Genomic DNA, 13,976 nt, shown 5'->3' on the forward strand with positions numbered 1-13,976 from the left:
TTTCTACAAGTTACCTTGTACCCAGTGACAGCAGACTCATCTGAATTGGCAACCACAGGATCCCACTTGATGCTAATGCTGGTGCTGGAAAACTTCCAGGAAATGTTGCTTGGTGGCCTTTTTGGTGCTAGAGGATACAAAATGGCAGAGATCTTTACTACAGCAACAGAAAGCAAGATAGAGGCCTACAGACAATGCTTTGGCTGATGAAATCCAATCCACACAACCCTTCCTCCCACCTGCCATCTGGCTACCCATTCTACAAATCTGGGAGCATTCCCTGTTCTCTCCCACCCATTCCTCCTGTGCTCCACTTTCTCCCATCTCCTCAGTCATTCTAGCCCAGGCACAGGCAAACTCTGGCCCTCCAGATGTTTGGGAATGCTATTCCCATCATCCCTGACCACTGGTCCTGTTAGCTAGGGATGATGGGAATTGTAGTCCCAGACATCTGGAGGGCTGGAGTTTGCCTATGCCCACTGGTGGAGGAAGAGGAGTGCGGGGGGAATGCACCGCCCCCGGCAGTGCGATCCCAGGGGGGTGCCATCGCGGCTGTGCCCTCCACCCGCTCTGGGGGCCATGCCTCCACTCTGGGTGCCATGCCCCACTCCCGTCTGCTCTCCTCCCCCCAGTGTCGGAGCATGAAACTCTGCCACTGCCTATGCCTGTTCTAGCCTCTTGGGAAAGGGCTGTAGATCAGCAGCAGAGCATGCAGAAGGTCCCAAGTTCAACCCCTGGCATCTTCAGGTAAGGTTGGGACTCCTGCCTGAAGCCCTGGAGAGCTGCTGCCAGTCAGTGTAGATATTTTCTAATACTGAACTAGATGGACCAGTGGTCTGAGTCAGTATAAGGCACCACCCTATGTCTCTCTGCCCTCCTCCCACCTTCTTACTTACCTTCTTCTTTTCTCCTCAATTCTTAGTCATCCCCATTTCTCTCTCCCAATGTCTCTCCTCCCTGATGTACATGTACAGAATACACTGAGCCTTCATTGCCATAAAGATGATACAGGAAAAAGTTGCTTCCCTCCCACTCCAGCTCTAACTCTGGTAATTGGAAAGGGAATCCTCTCCGGGCCAGTTCTACCACAAGGCACAGTGTGCCATATGCATAAGGCATCAGATTTTGAGTGTCATTCAATAATGACAAATTGCAAATGTTAGAGGAAGCCACTCTGGGATGGATCTACCGGAAATTTGGCAGCCCAAATTTACTCTGCAAGGACTCATTTGCTTGCAAATTTCATCCACTTATGTGAAAAGGGAGGAAAATGGTTAACGTCATTTGTAGCTTCTTCATGATATTAAATTGGGTGAAACAAAGCTTTGGACTTAACACATCAGATTCGGACCCAATTCACAAATCAAATCAGATGGATAGGGATCTGAAACAGATCAGGCTGCTTTCAAATGCTATGAATACAAGGCAAATGTTGTGGTTGGGGCACATCCTTAGTCAACACACAGACAACCCCCTCCCCCCAACACTATATAATGTATATGCTGCTTTTCTATACAAGAAGATAAACCCAAAGCAGCTTGCAAGTTAAAATAAATAAAACCATCATAGATGCAACACACATTATAAAGCACAAAAACCACAGCAATAAAAAGGAAAAAAAGCAGGCATAGTAAGCTACAGACACACATATCAGAGGTGACTGAAGTATTTACAGAAAAGAAAGGCAGCTTCATCTAATGCTCACTCACGTGGTTTTGTAGTCATGAAACTGGTGGGAGGACTGGCTGGCCCAGTCCCAGCTCGGTTGTAAGCCCTGATAGCCACACGATACTTGGTGTTAGGTTGGAGGTCTATTACACGTGCTGAGTTGACAAGTCCCGCAGTCCTCACTCTGTCAGCAGCCTCCTCTTTGTCACCATGTTTCCAGTACCGGATCTGAAGACAGGGACACATGGCAATCTGAGCTCCTTTGACACTGAGGTGTTTTATTTTTAAGTCAGCAGTAAGACTATTTCCTCTGAGCAGCCCATATCAGCTTATCCACAAGAGGAGATTCTGTCATGTTATCAGACTGAACTGAGGTGGCTCTGCAAACAGTTGCTGAGATACCACCATGCCAGTCCAATGCTTCTTTTTGTGGGGTTGTCTCTGAACCTGAGCCTTGCTCCAGATCCACTCCTTCCCCTTTCTTCTTACCTCATAGCCCAAGAGGACTCCGTTCATTTCATGTTGCTCCACGGGATCCCAAGAAAAATCTGCTTCTGTGGCCGACACTGCCTTGAGAGTAACGTTAGAGGGAGCCACTCTTGGTTCTGTGGACATACAACAGCAAAACCTTGGAATTATGGGCAAATCTAATCCAAGTCTAGAAATATCTGCAAGGCGCAAAGATCAGGAGCCAGACACTTGGCCTCCTGTCAAAGGGCAAGGCAGGAAACAACTCTTGCAATGCTATTGATCTGGTGCTCTTGAGAGAAGCATCAGGTGGAAATTGAACTGAGCCGAAGCAATACTCGGAAGTATGCAATTCACTCTTATGATCCCAGCCTACCTTCCTCTGCAGAATGCACAATGGACACCAGGCTCTCTGGCCCCTCCCCCTTCCTGTTGAAGGCCTTGATCTTCACTTCAAACGGAGTATAGGGTGCGATGCTCTCATTGCGATAAACATAATGTAGGGATTCCGCATGGGGCACGCTTGCTGTCTTCCACACCTGAGTGCCTTCTTTGCGAAAAGAGAGCCTATATCCAAAGCCGTCTCCATTTTGGTACTCCCGTTGCATTGGCTGAAATGCAGGTTGGGACCAGTTGAGGGGGGAAACAAAACAGAAAGACTCCACAACATTGGTCCGGATCCAGATTTCATATTCACACGACATGCTTTATACAGATTTATGCATACAACAGTGACATGCCAGCTGGTCAAACGAGTAAGAGAACAAAAAGGAGGTAAAATCTGGACTCGGGTAGCACAGTTTAAAATCAAGTATCCTTCTTAGAAACGAGAAGTACTTAGTAAGGTTATCTGAAGACTTGTAATGATAATTTTTTTACTTTTCTAATTTAAATTTTGAGGTGTTTTGTAATGAGTTATATTAGAATTGGAAGATATATAAAGTGCTGTGATATAAAGGTTACTTTTGAAAGCCAAGAAGTGGGAGGGAAAGAAGTCAGTAGGCTCTAAAGAGCCAAATAAGTTAAGTGGGTAACAATGATGTGACTGTATATGTTTAAATGGAAAATTAATAAAAAATATTTTAAGAAAAGAAAAGTACTATTCACATGGAAATAATCCCGGATCCTTCTTTAAAGGATTTGTGGGATTTGACATCTTTCCGCAGGGCCTGCAAGACGGAGCTGTTCTGCCAGGCCTTTGGTCGGGGTTCAGTCTGATTCTTTTCTTTCTGTATAAGAACAAGCATTAAAGAAACCTCCTAGTCCACTAGCAGGTCCTTTATAAGACCAGTGGTAACAGTTGGCCCTAGAGAATATTAACCACTCTCAATTTTACCCATGGATTGCCATCTGTCCAGATTTTAATTTGCTCTGAACTAATTTTAAGATGTATTTTAATTAATTGATTGCCTGTTTTTATGTTCTTATGCTCTTTGTATACTGTCTTAGTTTTATGATGTTAGCCGCCCTGAGCTAACTACTACTACTACTATTATTATAGATCAAATAGGGATCTTTTTTACAGAAAACAAAAGCCTATATTACTCTCAATTGATAGATTTATTTTACAAACACGTGCAAATTGAACTTCTTTATTAACTACTTTATCTGCATAATAGGATGGCAAATGGTGAGCTGGCACCAGAAGTGGCCTGGGAGGTAGTGGGATCCTTCCAGCAGTGGAGGTGCCACATGTGGCACATGTGCCCTAGAACATGGACTGGACGGCAACATCAGCCAGCAGGTAGACTGCCTGATGTCGGGATTCCTGCCCAATGCTGTGACAAACTCTGGTAAGCTGTAACCAAAGAAAGCTACAGTCATTGTCAACCCCTACTATTTCCATGTGTTTGTGCTCCTGAACAACAAACATGCTTTTGCACGTAACACACAGTGATTATTTTGCCTACTCCCAGAAGAAATGCAAAGAAAAACAGAGAGCTGTCAGCAATGAAATTGCCCACTTTTGTGTGGCTGGCTTACCGCCCAGTTGATGATGAGTTCTCCAGGTGCTCCTCCTCCTCCATTGAGCCCAGATGGTGCAACAGTAGGGGCTGGAGTGATCCCCCCAAAGAGAGGCAGAAGATGACATGTTAAATCGGAAAACAAAAGTCAAGCAATACTAAAGAAAAGCACCATTTCAATAATTAGAATCAATCAACTACATCATAAAGAAGGTATATTCAGGTAAATTGTCCCACCTGTGAAATATGAGTGTCAATTTTTAAAACATATGTAAAGGACATCACTTTGAAAAGTCTAAGGAAGTCCAAGAATGCATGCACTTAAAAAAGAAGGCCCAATAAATCACCACAAAACTTTGTGGAGTTTTAAAATCAGATGTTCTAGTCCTCATGAAAACGTGAAGGTCATGTATCTTGTAAGTTCATAAGCTGAAGCAGCAATTGATTGTGACAACCACTGGATCAAAATAATTTCTGTGAGTCATTCCATCATTATAAGAATTCTGATAGCACTATGCAGTGAAATAACAATTTCTTCTTCTTCTTCTTCTTCTTCTTCTTCTTCTTCTTCTTCTTCTTCTTCTGGCTTTGGAAAATACCTTATTACATTTTTACCCCACCTTTCTTCCCAAAGGAGCTCAGGACAGCATACAACAAAAGTACAGGCACAATAATTAAAGAGTTAAAATCTGTTTCAGAATAAACTATCACTAAGATAGATAAATACAGCAGGTGAGTGAAGCAATTTTGTAAGAAGGCATTTTCAGATGACACCAAAATGCTGATCAGGCGGGGGAACAGCTACAGCTCTACAGGGAGGGAGTTTCATAACCACAGGGCCCACCAGACAGAAGACCCTACCCTGCATCACCACTGGGTGGTGTACTCACCAGCTTCTTTGGTGCGGATCTTGGTAGAAGGCACACTGGGTTCTCCCACTCCAAGGATGTTGCTGGCCAGGACCCGAAATTCATAATCCATCCATGGTATGAGGTTGGCCACTTGGGCCGTCTCTGCATTACCTTCAATATTTGCAGGATCTATAACCCAAAAGCACGAAAATAGAACAAATAGAGCAAGCAGTGCTAAAGGAATAACAGCGAAGCCTCCTACTGAAGCCTGTTCCATGTGGGCCACTGCCCTCAAGACACTTACTGGTGCGCACTTGCTTCCACTTGGAGAAGAGTGGAGTGCGGGCCTGGATGACATATTTGGCAATGGGGCTGTGGTTATCAAAGCCTCGGCTCCAGCTCAGCTGCACAGTGGTGTCCTTGATGTCCCTCACCACCAACCCGCCAGGTGGCCCTGGAGGACCTACCAAAAAGGGAAGAACAACAGACACAATGACATCCCAGAACCACGTAGAAGAACATTAAGAGAGAGGACTTTTCCTTCATGATACGTGTGCACATAATGCCTGTGCTAAAGGAGCTGCACTTGCTGCTGTTTAGTTACTGAGCCAGATTTAAGATGTCCATTTTCCTACATAAAGCCCTGAACAACTCAGAGCTACATCTTCTTCTGTACAGATTGAAGTCTGCAGATGGAGCCATCCTGACTGTACCAGGACCTATTGGGGGGCAGTGCAGAGGAGGGCACCTGCCATATGGAATGGGCTTCTCCATTGTGGCACCTGCCATATGGAATGGGCTTCCCATGGAGATTAGGTGAGCACCAATCGTGTGGTGTTTTTGTCACCAATTGAAGTCACACCTCTTTACCAAGGCTTTCCCTGATCCTCAGTATCTTCCTATATAAAGAGAAATGTAAGGCTGTCATCACACAGCCCCCATTGAAGGATTTGTAGTAACACACCACAATTCTGGATTTGCATTAAGTAAATCTTTCCACCTTGTTAGAAAAAGGTTCCATCTCTCTCTTTTGCTTTAGAATGCAATTCTATATGTGAATGTGTACTATAGCCTAAAACACGTGGAGGGCATCAGGTTTACTAGACAGAGCCAACTTTACTCTGTAGCTTCACTAGTGGGTGAGTTGTGTGGCAAGATAAATATTCAGCTCTTATACTGTTTTGTGGAGAATATAAGTTGTCTGTCTTTCTGGGAGTGGGAGCAGGAGCAAGTGCAGGCAGAGGGCAACTTGTTTGGACTTGTCACTGCAAAAATTGTGGGGTCATGGGACAGGAAAAATTACCTCTTACAACCAGCAATGCTGACTCAGAAGCACTGTCCACCACTGTCTGAGCTGTGCAAGTATATCGACCAGCATGTTTCAGCTGAGTATTCAAGATCAAAAGGTCTCCAATGTTCTCTTTCTATGATAGAAGAATCAATAGGAATAATGTCAGAACCAAGCTGAGAAATTGCGGCATGCAAGTTTAAAAAGAGGAGAAAGGCAACAGAAGAGGAGAAAGGCAGCATCTTAGCAGTGGGCAAATGATGAGATCTATCAGAGGACATCCCAATGAAAAGGTAGAAGGGTAATTGGTTCTCCTTGAATTGTGACCACCTTTCTGGAAATTACAGGGCATCATGGGATTTGCAGTACTCACTGTACTAGCTCGCTTGTAGTGGCCTTCGGACTTGACAAAGTCGATGAGAAAGTCATCCAGGAACCAAGTAAAGGTGAGGTCCATTGTTGGGTCATGAGAGGCACGGCATTGAAGGGTAATATTTTCACCTACATTAATGTCAGCACTGGATGGTGCGAGGGTGATTTTAGTGGCATCTGCAGAAAAAGCAGGTGAGATGATTGTTAGTTGTCAATAGTTGTTTGTGCATATCAGTTTTCATTAACATAACACGGGCACAGAAAAAGGTGAATGACATCTGTCTCTGAATACAGATTTGCTGGTGAAAAAAATAACTAGAAACTAGGAAAGCCCAGAGCACCTCAGTTATGGTTCTGCCATCCCCAAAGAATCAGTGAGAAGGGCTGCAACACTGTCGTCTTGAACCAGTTGTATCTTTTACTGTGTGCTTAATGTGGTTGGAAAGGAAGGAAAGCCCACTTTAATTACTTCAGTGAACTAGCAATACACTCTTCTCTTGCTGCAGTACTTGCAGGGCAGAAATGATGGCAAAATGTATTGTTGACCTTTCCATTACTGCAGTGTTTCTCAAACAGCACGCAGGGACTCGCCACATGGCCTCAGTGCCACAGCTTGCCCAGTGTTTCCTCACTTGCCTACCCCACCCCTAGCTATGCCACAGCCTTTTGGCTGGTCTAAGCTCAGCCTCAATGATTCCTTGCATGATGGGAGAAAGAGAAGTCTGAGGCTAGTGGGAGAGAGGGAGGGTCTCCCTCTTCTAAGGGGAAAGTGCCAGAGGAGGTGCTGAAGGAAATGAGAAAATAAGATAATATGATAAAACTTAACAACAACAACAAACTGCAAATAGAAAGGAAGGGGATAACTGAGGAGACCTGTTATGGGAGAAATAAGAGAATTTTGTGGCTGTGGGCCCTCAGTAATTTTCAGCCTTCTTGAGTAGGCCCTGGGGGTAGGAAGCTTGAGAATACCTGCATTATTACATTTGGTCCCAGTGGCAATAAGATGCCCTTACCTCGAACTGAGAGAACTCCTGTGCTGTTTGCTTTGCCCATGAAATTCTCTGCGAAGCAGGTGTATTTGCCCTCATCTAACTTGCTAATATTCCGAATGATCAAGGTGCCATCTGGAGTGATGGTGATGCTGCAGTGGAAGAAGAGCCCATCAGGAGAAAGTGAGAGAATACTTCAGCCAACTACAGACCCACTTGACTGTCATGGGACATGTAGCATGAAGGCAGTGATGAATTCTGTCAAATGCATCAGCTGAAAGGTATTGGAAATAATACGTTGTATAACATTGGCCTTCCAAAGAAAGACTGAGGTGTGCCACTGGGCTGCAGCGATAGCGTGGCAGCTCTGTTTAGTTTTGTTTTAAGAGATAAAGGAGAAAGGGTTACTGGGAGAAAAGGGGATCCTAAGTCCTGCCCCCTGTTAGGAGTTATCTTACATCTGGTCACCTGACAGCAGAAAGATGATTCAAAGGTGGAGGTAGGTCTCACATGCAGGCTGCAGTTAAAGGTGCAGCAAACAACTGAATAACTATGTTATTTTACAAGCAAACAAGCAACTCTAGTTACTTTTGGAAGTTTTAAATCAGCAGGCTAGGATATCAAACAGTAGCTATGATTAACTTTCACCAAAAAGAAATACATGTCCTTACTCTTAAATAATTGGACAAGATATATATGCAAAGCTGAATACTCCCACGTATGAAATACACTTATTTAAAGGATATTGCCATTTTTCTGCCTCAAGCTGCTTGAAGGTGATGTGATTCAAGCTTACATTTTCACTGTGCAAATCCTTTCAGGATACTGTTCTCTGTACAAGCTGTTTAAGGATTGGCAACTGTCTACCACTCTTCTAACCATCTGGGAAATCATCTTGTGTGGCAGGGAGGACACTCCTTCGCAGTTTCAACACTGCTTCTTGCTTGCTAGATTTTCATAGTAAATGTAGGTGGTGCTCCAAAATCCAAGCAGCCTAGCACAACTGAAGTGCTGAATAAAAACCTCTCATGTTCCTGCACAAATCATGCTTTTCTGTCAAGCTACCATTTGGACAACAGATATCACTGCCCCCCAAAAAAAACAATTCAAGGGGCTTAGAGCAGAGCCACCAGGCAAGAAGATGCTGCTTCTGAAGGATCAATCCTAAGGAGACTCACCCCACTGAACACACCGGGACAGCCTTCCAAGTAAACACACATGGGATCAGTTCCACACAATAAATTTAAGCTAACCAGAAGCCAGCAGGATAATTGCACTGAGAAGGGACTGCATGCTCAAAGCTACTTAGTTTTAGCTAGGAACTAGCTTAAGGGTCCTCATACCTGGAGCTGTTGCTCAGAAGCTCAGTCCCTTTGGTCCAGAGTATAATGGCCTTTGGTGCAGCTCTTGGCTGGCAGTGGATAATAATTTCTCCGCCTCGAGCTGCTGGTATTAGTCGCCTCACGGGGTTTAGCCGAAAATCTGGAGCAAAGGCTAAAAGGGAAAATAAAATGATTAAGTAGGTTTTACGAATGCTGAGCCCTGGGAATGGTAAAGGCAAGCTTCCTGTAGATTCTATAATAGTGCAAAAGTAACGCGATAACATATATCATGGCTTCTGTTAAATAAAGTTGCCTGTCTGTTACTTGGACACCTAAAGTAATGTTGTAACAGTGAGGTGCCTCAGTGTTTAGTCCAAGTGAGACAAATTTAACTACACAAACCTCCAATTCATTGAACAAAATGCAAATGTTTTACACTGTGAAAATCAGCATGCTGCAAGTTCAGATCTCTGAAGCCCAAAAAGTCTGAAATTGAACACTGTGAAGAATAAAATGTCAAAACCTAAGCTTGATTAATCCTTCAAAATAGCTACATCTTAAATTTTGAACAGAAAGATTACTGATTCCAAGTGTAATTTCAAAGTCAGAACTTCAAAACTCAAAACCCCAGAAGTCATTGAATTTGAAACTGATTGAAATGTGTGCTCAATGTCTAAAAGGGCAGCTGCCTGTTTCTGTTCAGTCCTGTCAAAGCAAATGAGCCAGAAATACACACAGTTAATAAAATCTATAGTACTAAAAAACAATATAGGGGAACATGTTGTGGCTAATTAGAGAAGTTTAATTCACCTCTATTCATCTTACATCAGACTGAATTCATATACCAATATGGATGAAAAAGTCTGCTAGTTTCACTATGCATGTAGGCATATTTCAGTCTTGGCTGCGACAGTGCCTTGATCTTTGAGAAAAACCAACTGAGATTGGCCGTAAATACTGTATTGCCTCATAACCTAAGCAGATGTTGACATTTCAAATTAAAACCATTTGAGGTTTCTTAGATTTTTCTTGCCACTAAAACTGCTAGAATACAATCTGTTAACAGCAGCCCTCCAGGACTAAAGAAAATAAAATGTTAAAAATGAAATTCACCATGAAGCAATATGGCAAAGTATTAGGCCAGTCCATTATCTTACTGCTTTTTAAACAGGGAATTTGCCAGTATTTAAGATTAAAATCCAAGCATTAATACTAGTGAACAAGTCCCATTCAACACACAGGGCTCACTTCTGGAGAAATAACCCCCTTTCTAAAGCATGTCGGTATTGCCCAGACAATCCACAGAAATCCAGAACGTACCTTGCACAGCCAATTCAGCACTTGCATAAATGCTGCCATGCTTGTTCTCTCCTACACACTGGTACATCCCAGAGTCCTCCATTGTTAACTTTAAAATCCTCAAATCCCCACTATTCACTTCAATGCGATTCTGTGCAAACAAGTAAATTAGGTGGTTAGATCAGAACACAGAACATGAAATGCAAGTGCTATATACACAGAAGTGAGTTTCAGTAGAGAACATCACATTACCCCTCTCAGTGGTGACACGGTTGTGCTGTTCAACACATTTGCCCTATTCTGTGCCTGCTGCCACTCACATGACTCTGTGCATATGCCTAGAGGGCATGGCTAGCCTCTGGCCTATGGGCCCTCCAAATGTGGTCCTTTGGGCTTTCTTTCTGCCCCAGGGAGTCTCTTTAGGCCTCCTCACTGTTCCTCATCAGGTTGTCCTGAATGGAAAGTTTCATTGAAAGGTGATCGTGCCTCTTGTTTGAATGGAGAGATGTGTATTTGTTGTAATGAGTTTATGTATAGAAAACTCTGCCTTTTTCTTTGCTGGAATTCAGCCTACCAAACACAGGTAAGAGACATTAACCTCTCTGTCAACTTTTGCCTCTGGCCCTGCCTTCCATTGGTAGACAGCCCTTGGAAAGTTGTCTATAGATACAGACCAACTTTGGTATACAGAAACAGTGCAACAACTGAAGCACAGCAAACGTCATCTCTAAGGATATCTGTCCAGTTTAAAAAGCTATTGTTTGATATTTTGCTCACCCAGAGCTGGACATATTGTCTTGAAAAACAGAACAATGCAAATGAATACGCCATGTTCTCGGCAGATTCACTCCATTGAATGCTTGACCCCAATATTTATATGTGGCCCATGCTTTCGTGCCCAGAAATCTCTCCAACCAATTTCTCCCCAGAAAGACATCAGTTTATAATTTAAAGATCTTAGCATTGCAATGCAGAGTAAAAATATCCAGTAGCTGAGGGGTTCCAGTCAGACAATTTAGAAGTGGCAAATAAGAACAAAACGACTATGGGGGAAACAAAAAAACCAAAACTGTTTTTGAGGCAAAAGTTAAGGCTCAAGTTCTTAATGCATTTCGAAGCAACTGGGGTCTCTCTCATGTGTACAACAATCTGAGGCTGCAATCCTAAAGTCAAGTATCTGGGAAGAGGTCCCCACTAAATTCAATGGAACCTACTTCTGAGACAAATATACGATTATGCTGTGGAAAAGGAGCGGAAAGAGACATTCAGGAGCATGTGTACTTCTGTTCTTACAAAGGTCACCCCGGGTTTGTTTTTTTGTTTTGCTATTTGTACATTAAGGTGCAGCTCTATCAATTCCAACTTAAAAGCAGCCAGGTAGCAATCCTCTTTGTTGCAGATCAAGAGTGTGGCACACGGGTGTAGCAAAAGGAAAGATTTATGACACAACAGAGGCCATCATACAAGGCTACCAAATCAGATTGGAAACTGAAAGGCAATTACTTAGGTTTTCCGAATCCACAGACGATTTCTTGAAGAGAGGTTTTACCACAGCTTTTTACCCTTGCCTTTTTACTATCCCCTCTCACATGGGGGCATTAATCATCTCCCTGGCCCAGCCAGCTATCCTCCTCCTTGCTAGTTTTTACCTGCCAAGAGGGGCAAGGATCCAGAGTGTAAGTGGTCACCCAGACCAATCCAAGTACTTGTCCACATCCAGCCTTACTAACTGAAACTTATCCAACATAACAGGGTTAGACAGTGCTCTGGACACCTTTAGAGATTAATCTGCTGTAACAGTAGAGTCAAAGTCTTGGCAAGATCAAGCAATTTTATTCTCAAAATGCTTTGCAAAAAAAATCACAGTGAGCTACTGTCAGTTCTACCGCCTCCTTTGAACCAAACCATAAAAGGCCCCATACTACCTGGAAAAGCTCTGCTGGATGTCAAATGAGGTTCCCATGGAGGCAGCAAAGTATGCCTTCTTTGCTGCTTTCACTGCCACTAAATAGGCTAATGGTACATAGCTTGCTCTGTATTTTTATCATGTACGGTATTTCTCTGAAGGGTAACAAGGATTTCTGTATTTAAAGCCCTTCCTTTGTTTTCTGATCTGCTCTTGGAAAAGTCACACAATGTTAGCTAATATGTGAACTCCAAAGTCCACTACCCTTTCATGTAAGTCTCTCGGCTTTAGTACAACTTTGGCTTAATCCTTATTCTTTAAGCTTTCTGCCTTTGCATCAAAAGCCCTTCAGTTAAAATATCCCTTAACAATCCAAATTAACATGTTTGCTTATTACCCAGTTATAGCTCATTCACATATTGAGTACCACTAATTCTTGCTAAGTTAATACCGACTGTGATTAATGGGAAGATAGTACGGAATGTGAGCAAAACCAAATTGTGACATTATTCATCCAATTAACAATTGTGTGATTATTTTAAAGGAAAACATATAGCAAATGCTGGGGGACGGGATTTGGACTGGGATCCCAAAGGAGCATTTAACCCTTTGCCTTGGCTGCGGTCCAAATCCAGACTACCCTGCATAGCTCCTATGTGCAGCTAAGAGAAACATCCCTTTGGTGCAAGAACCAAAACAAAATCCTCCTCTCCTCCTACACAGTTCTGATCCAGATCAGTCTTCCCCACAGCTACTTACTACTTCTTAATTATTGCTTTTTTAAATCATACAACTGTTAGCGGCATTCATAATGTCACATCTAGTTTGGGCCTAAGAACATAACCAGGAGAAATGAACATTTGAGGTTGTTTCCAGGTAGCTTACTGGCTTGAATTTACAGAATTGACAACAGGTGGCCAAACACAAGACTGTAGGGACGGTCCACTGGTCTACCTAGCTCAGCACTGTCTACATTGACTAGTAGTTGCTCTCTAGGACAGGAGACTTTCCCAGACTGACCTGGAGATACTGGGGATTGAACATGGGACTTTCTGAATGCAGGGCAGATGCTCTACCTCTGAATCATGGCCCTAAGAATGCTCAATCCTTTCTCTTGACCTTAGCATGGCAGCTTCTAAGTTTTCTATTAGTTAGTTAGTGGCAGATAGCCTGCTTTGTACTTTCAACTGTGGTTTCCTTTGTTCCCATCGTTTAAACAGGTTTCATATTTATTATTGCGCTTTTATGTGGCATTTCTATTTTGCACCCCACCTACAAAAGGGAACCATAATGCCAGTGACAGATGGGCTACCTGAGAGGTTAAGGGCTGCCCGTTCCGTAGCCATTTGACGGTAGGCCTTGGCTTGCCAGCTGCAGCACAACTCCAGCGAAGGTCTGCTCCGATGTCAGCCTCTTTGTCTGAGATGACCTTCAGCCATTCTGGCTGAGCTATAAAAAGAACAAGAAGAGAATGGGACGTATGCACTTCAGACAGGAAGCAGTGCAAGATTCATGATGCTCAAGTTGTGGTGGGAATTTATTACAATGTGCAACCCCTAACATACCACATTTCATTTCTAAAACATTGATTTTTTTAAAAAATGGGGAAAACATGTAACTTGGAGGTTCACAGATTTGAACAACCCATCTCAGCCCTAGATTCTGCAGATTATTCCATCCTTAGGGATGGATCCCTTATTTCATTGTTATGCTTTAGGTTTCCACCCACCCTGTGCACTATTTGGAAAATATGAAAAGCACAGAGAAAGGTTCAAGAGGGACCTCCAGCTCTCTTTTCATTTGGATCAATGTACTAGGAAAGATGTAGAGCTGATGGCTGCCTGTCAGG

At 43.2% G+C, this 13,976-nt stretch overlaps 1 protein-coding gene across 4 annotated transcripts in view; it reads right to left on the reverse strand.

Moving 5' to 3' along the window:
* Window positions 1–13,976, reverse strand: part of CNTN2 (contactin 2) — a 71,393-nt gene that overhangs the window by 11,244 nt on the left and 46,173 nt on the right. For all 4 annotated transcript variants that reach the window (XM_081010039.1, XM_081010040.1, XM_081010037.1 and 1 more), the window contains exons 9-21: window positions 13,440–13,576; window positions 10,243–10,372; window positions 8,944–9,094; window positions 7,625–7,752; window positions 6,613–6,788; window positions 6,255–6,375; window positions 5,256–5,414; window positions 4,991–5,140; window positions 4,120–4,190; window positions 2,513–2,747; window positions 2,158–2,273; window positions 1,710–1,896; window positions 15–127 (exon numbers count right to left, since the gene is read on the reverse strand). In XM_081010039.1, the coding sequence (XP_080866165.1) occupies window positions 15–127; window positions 1,710–1,896; window positions 2,158–2,273; window positions 2,513–2,747; window positions 4,120–4,190; window positions 4,991–5,140; window positions 5,256–5,414; window positions 6,255–6,375; window positions 6,613–6,788; window positions 7,625–7,752; window positions 8,944–9,094; window positions 10,243–10,372; window positions 13,440–13,576 (1,874 nt within the window). The remainder of the gene's footprint in view (window positions 1–14; window positions 128–1,709; window positions 1,897–2,157; window positions 2,274–2,512; window positions 2,748–4,119; window positions 4,191–4,990; window positions 5,141–5,255; window positions 5,415–6,254; window positions 6,376–6,612; window positions 6,789–7,624; window positions 7,753–8,943; window positions 9,095–10,242; window positions 10,373–13,439; window positions 13,577–13,976) is intronic.

The sequence above is a fragment of the Podarcis pityusensis genome, assembly GCF_964106645.2.
Source record: "Podarcis pityusensis genome assembly, chromosome: 6".
Taxonomy (NCBI): Eukaryota; Metazoa; Chordata; class Lepidosauria; order Squamata; family Lacertidae; genus Podarcis; species Podarcis pityusensis.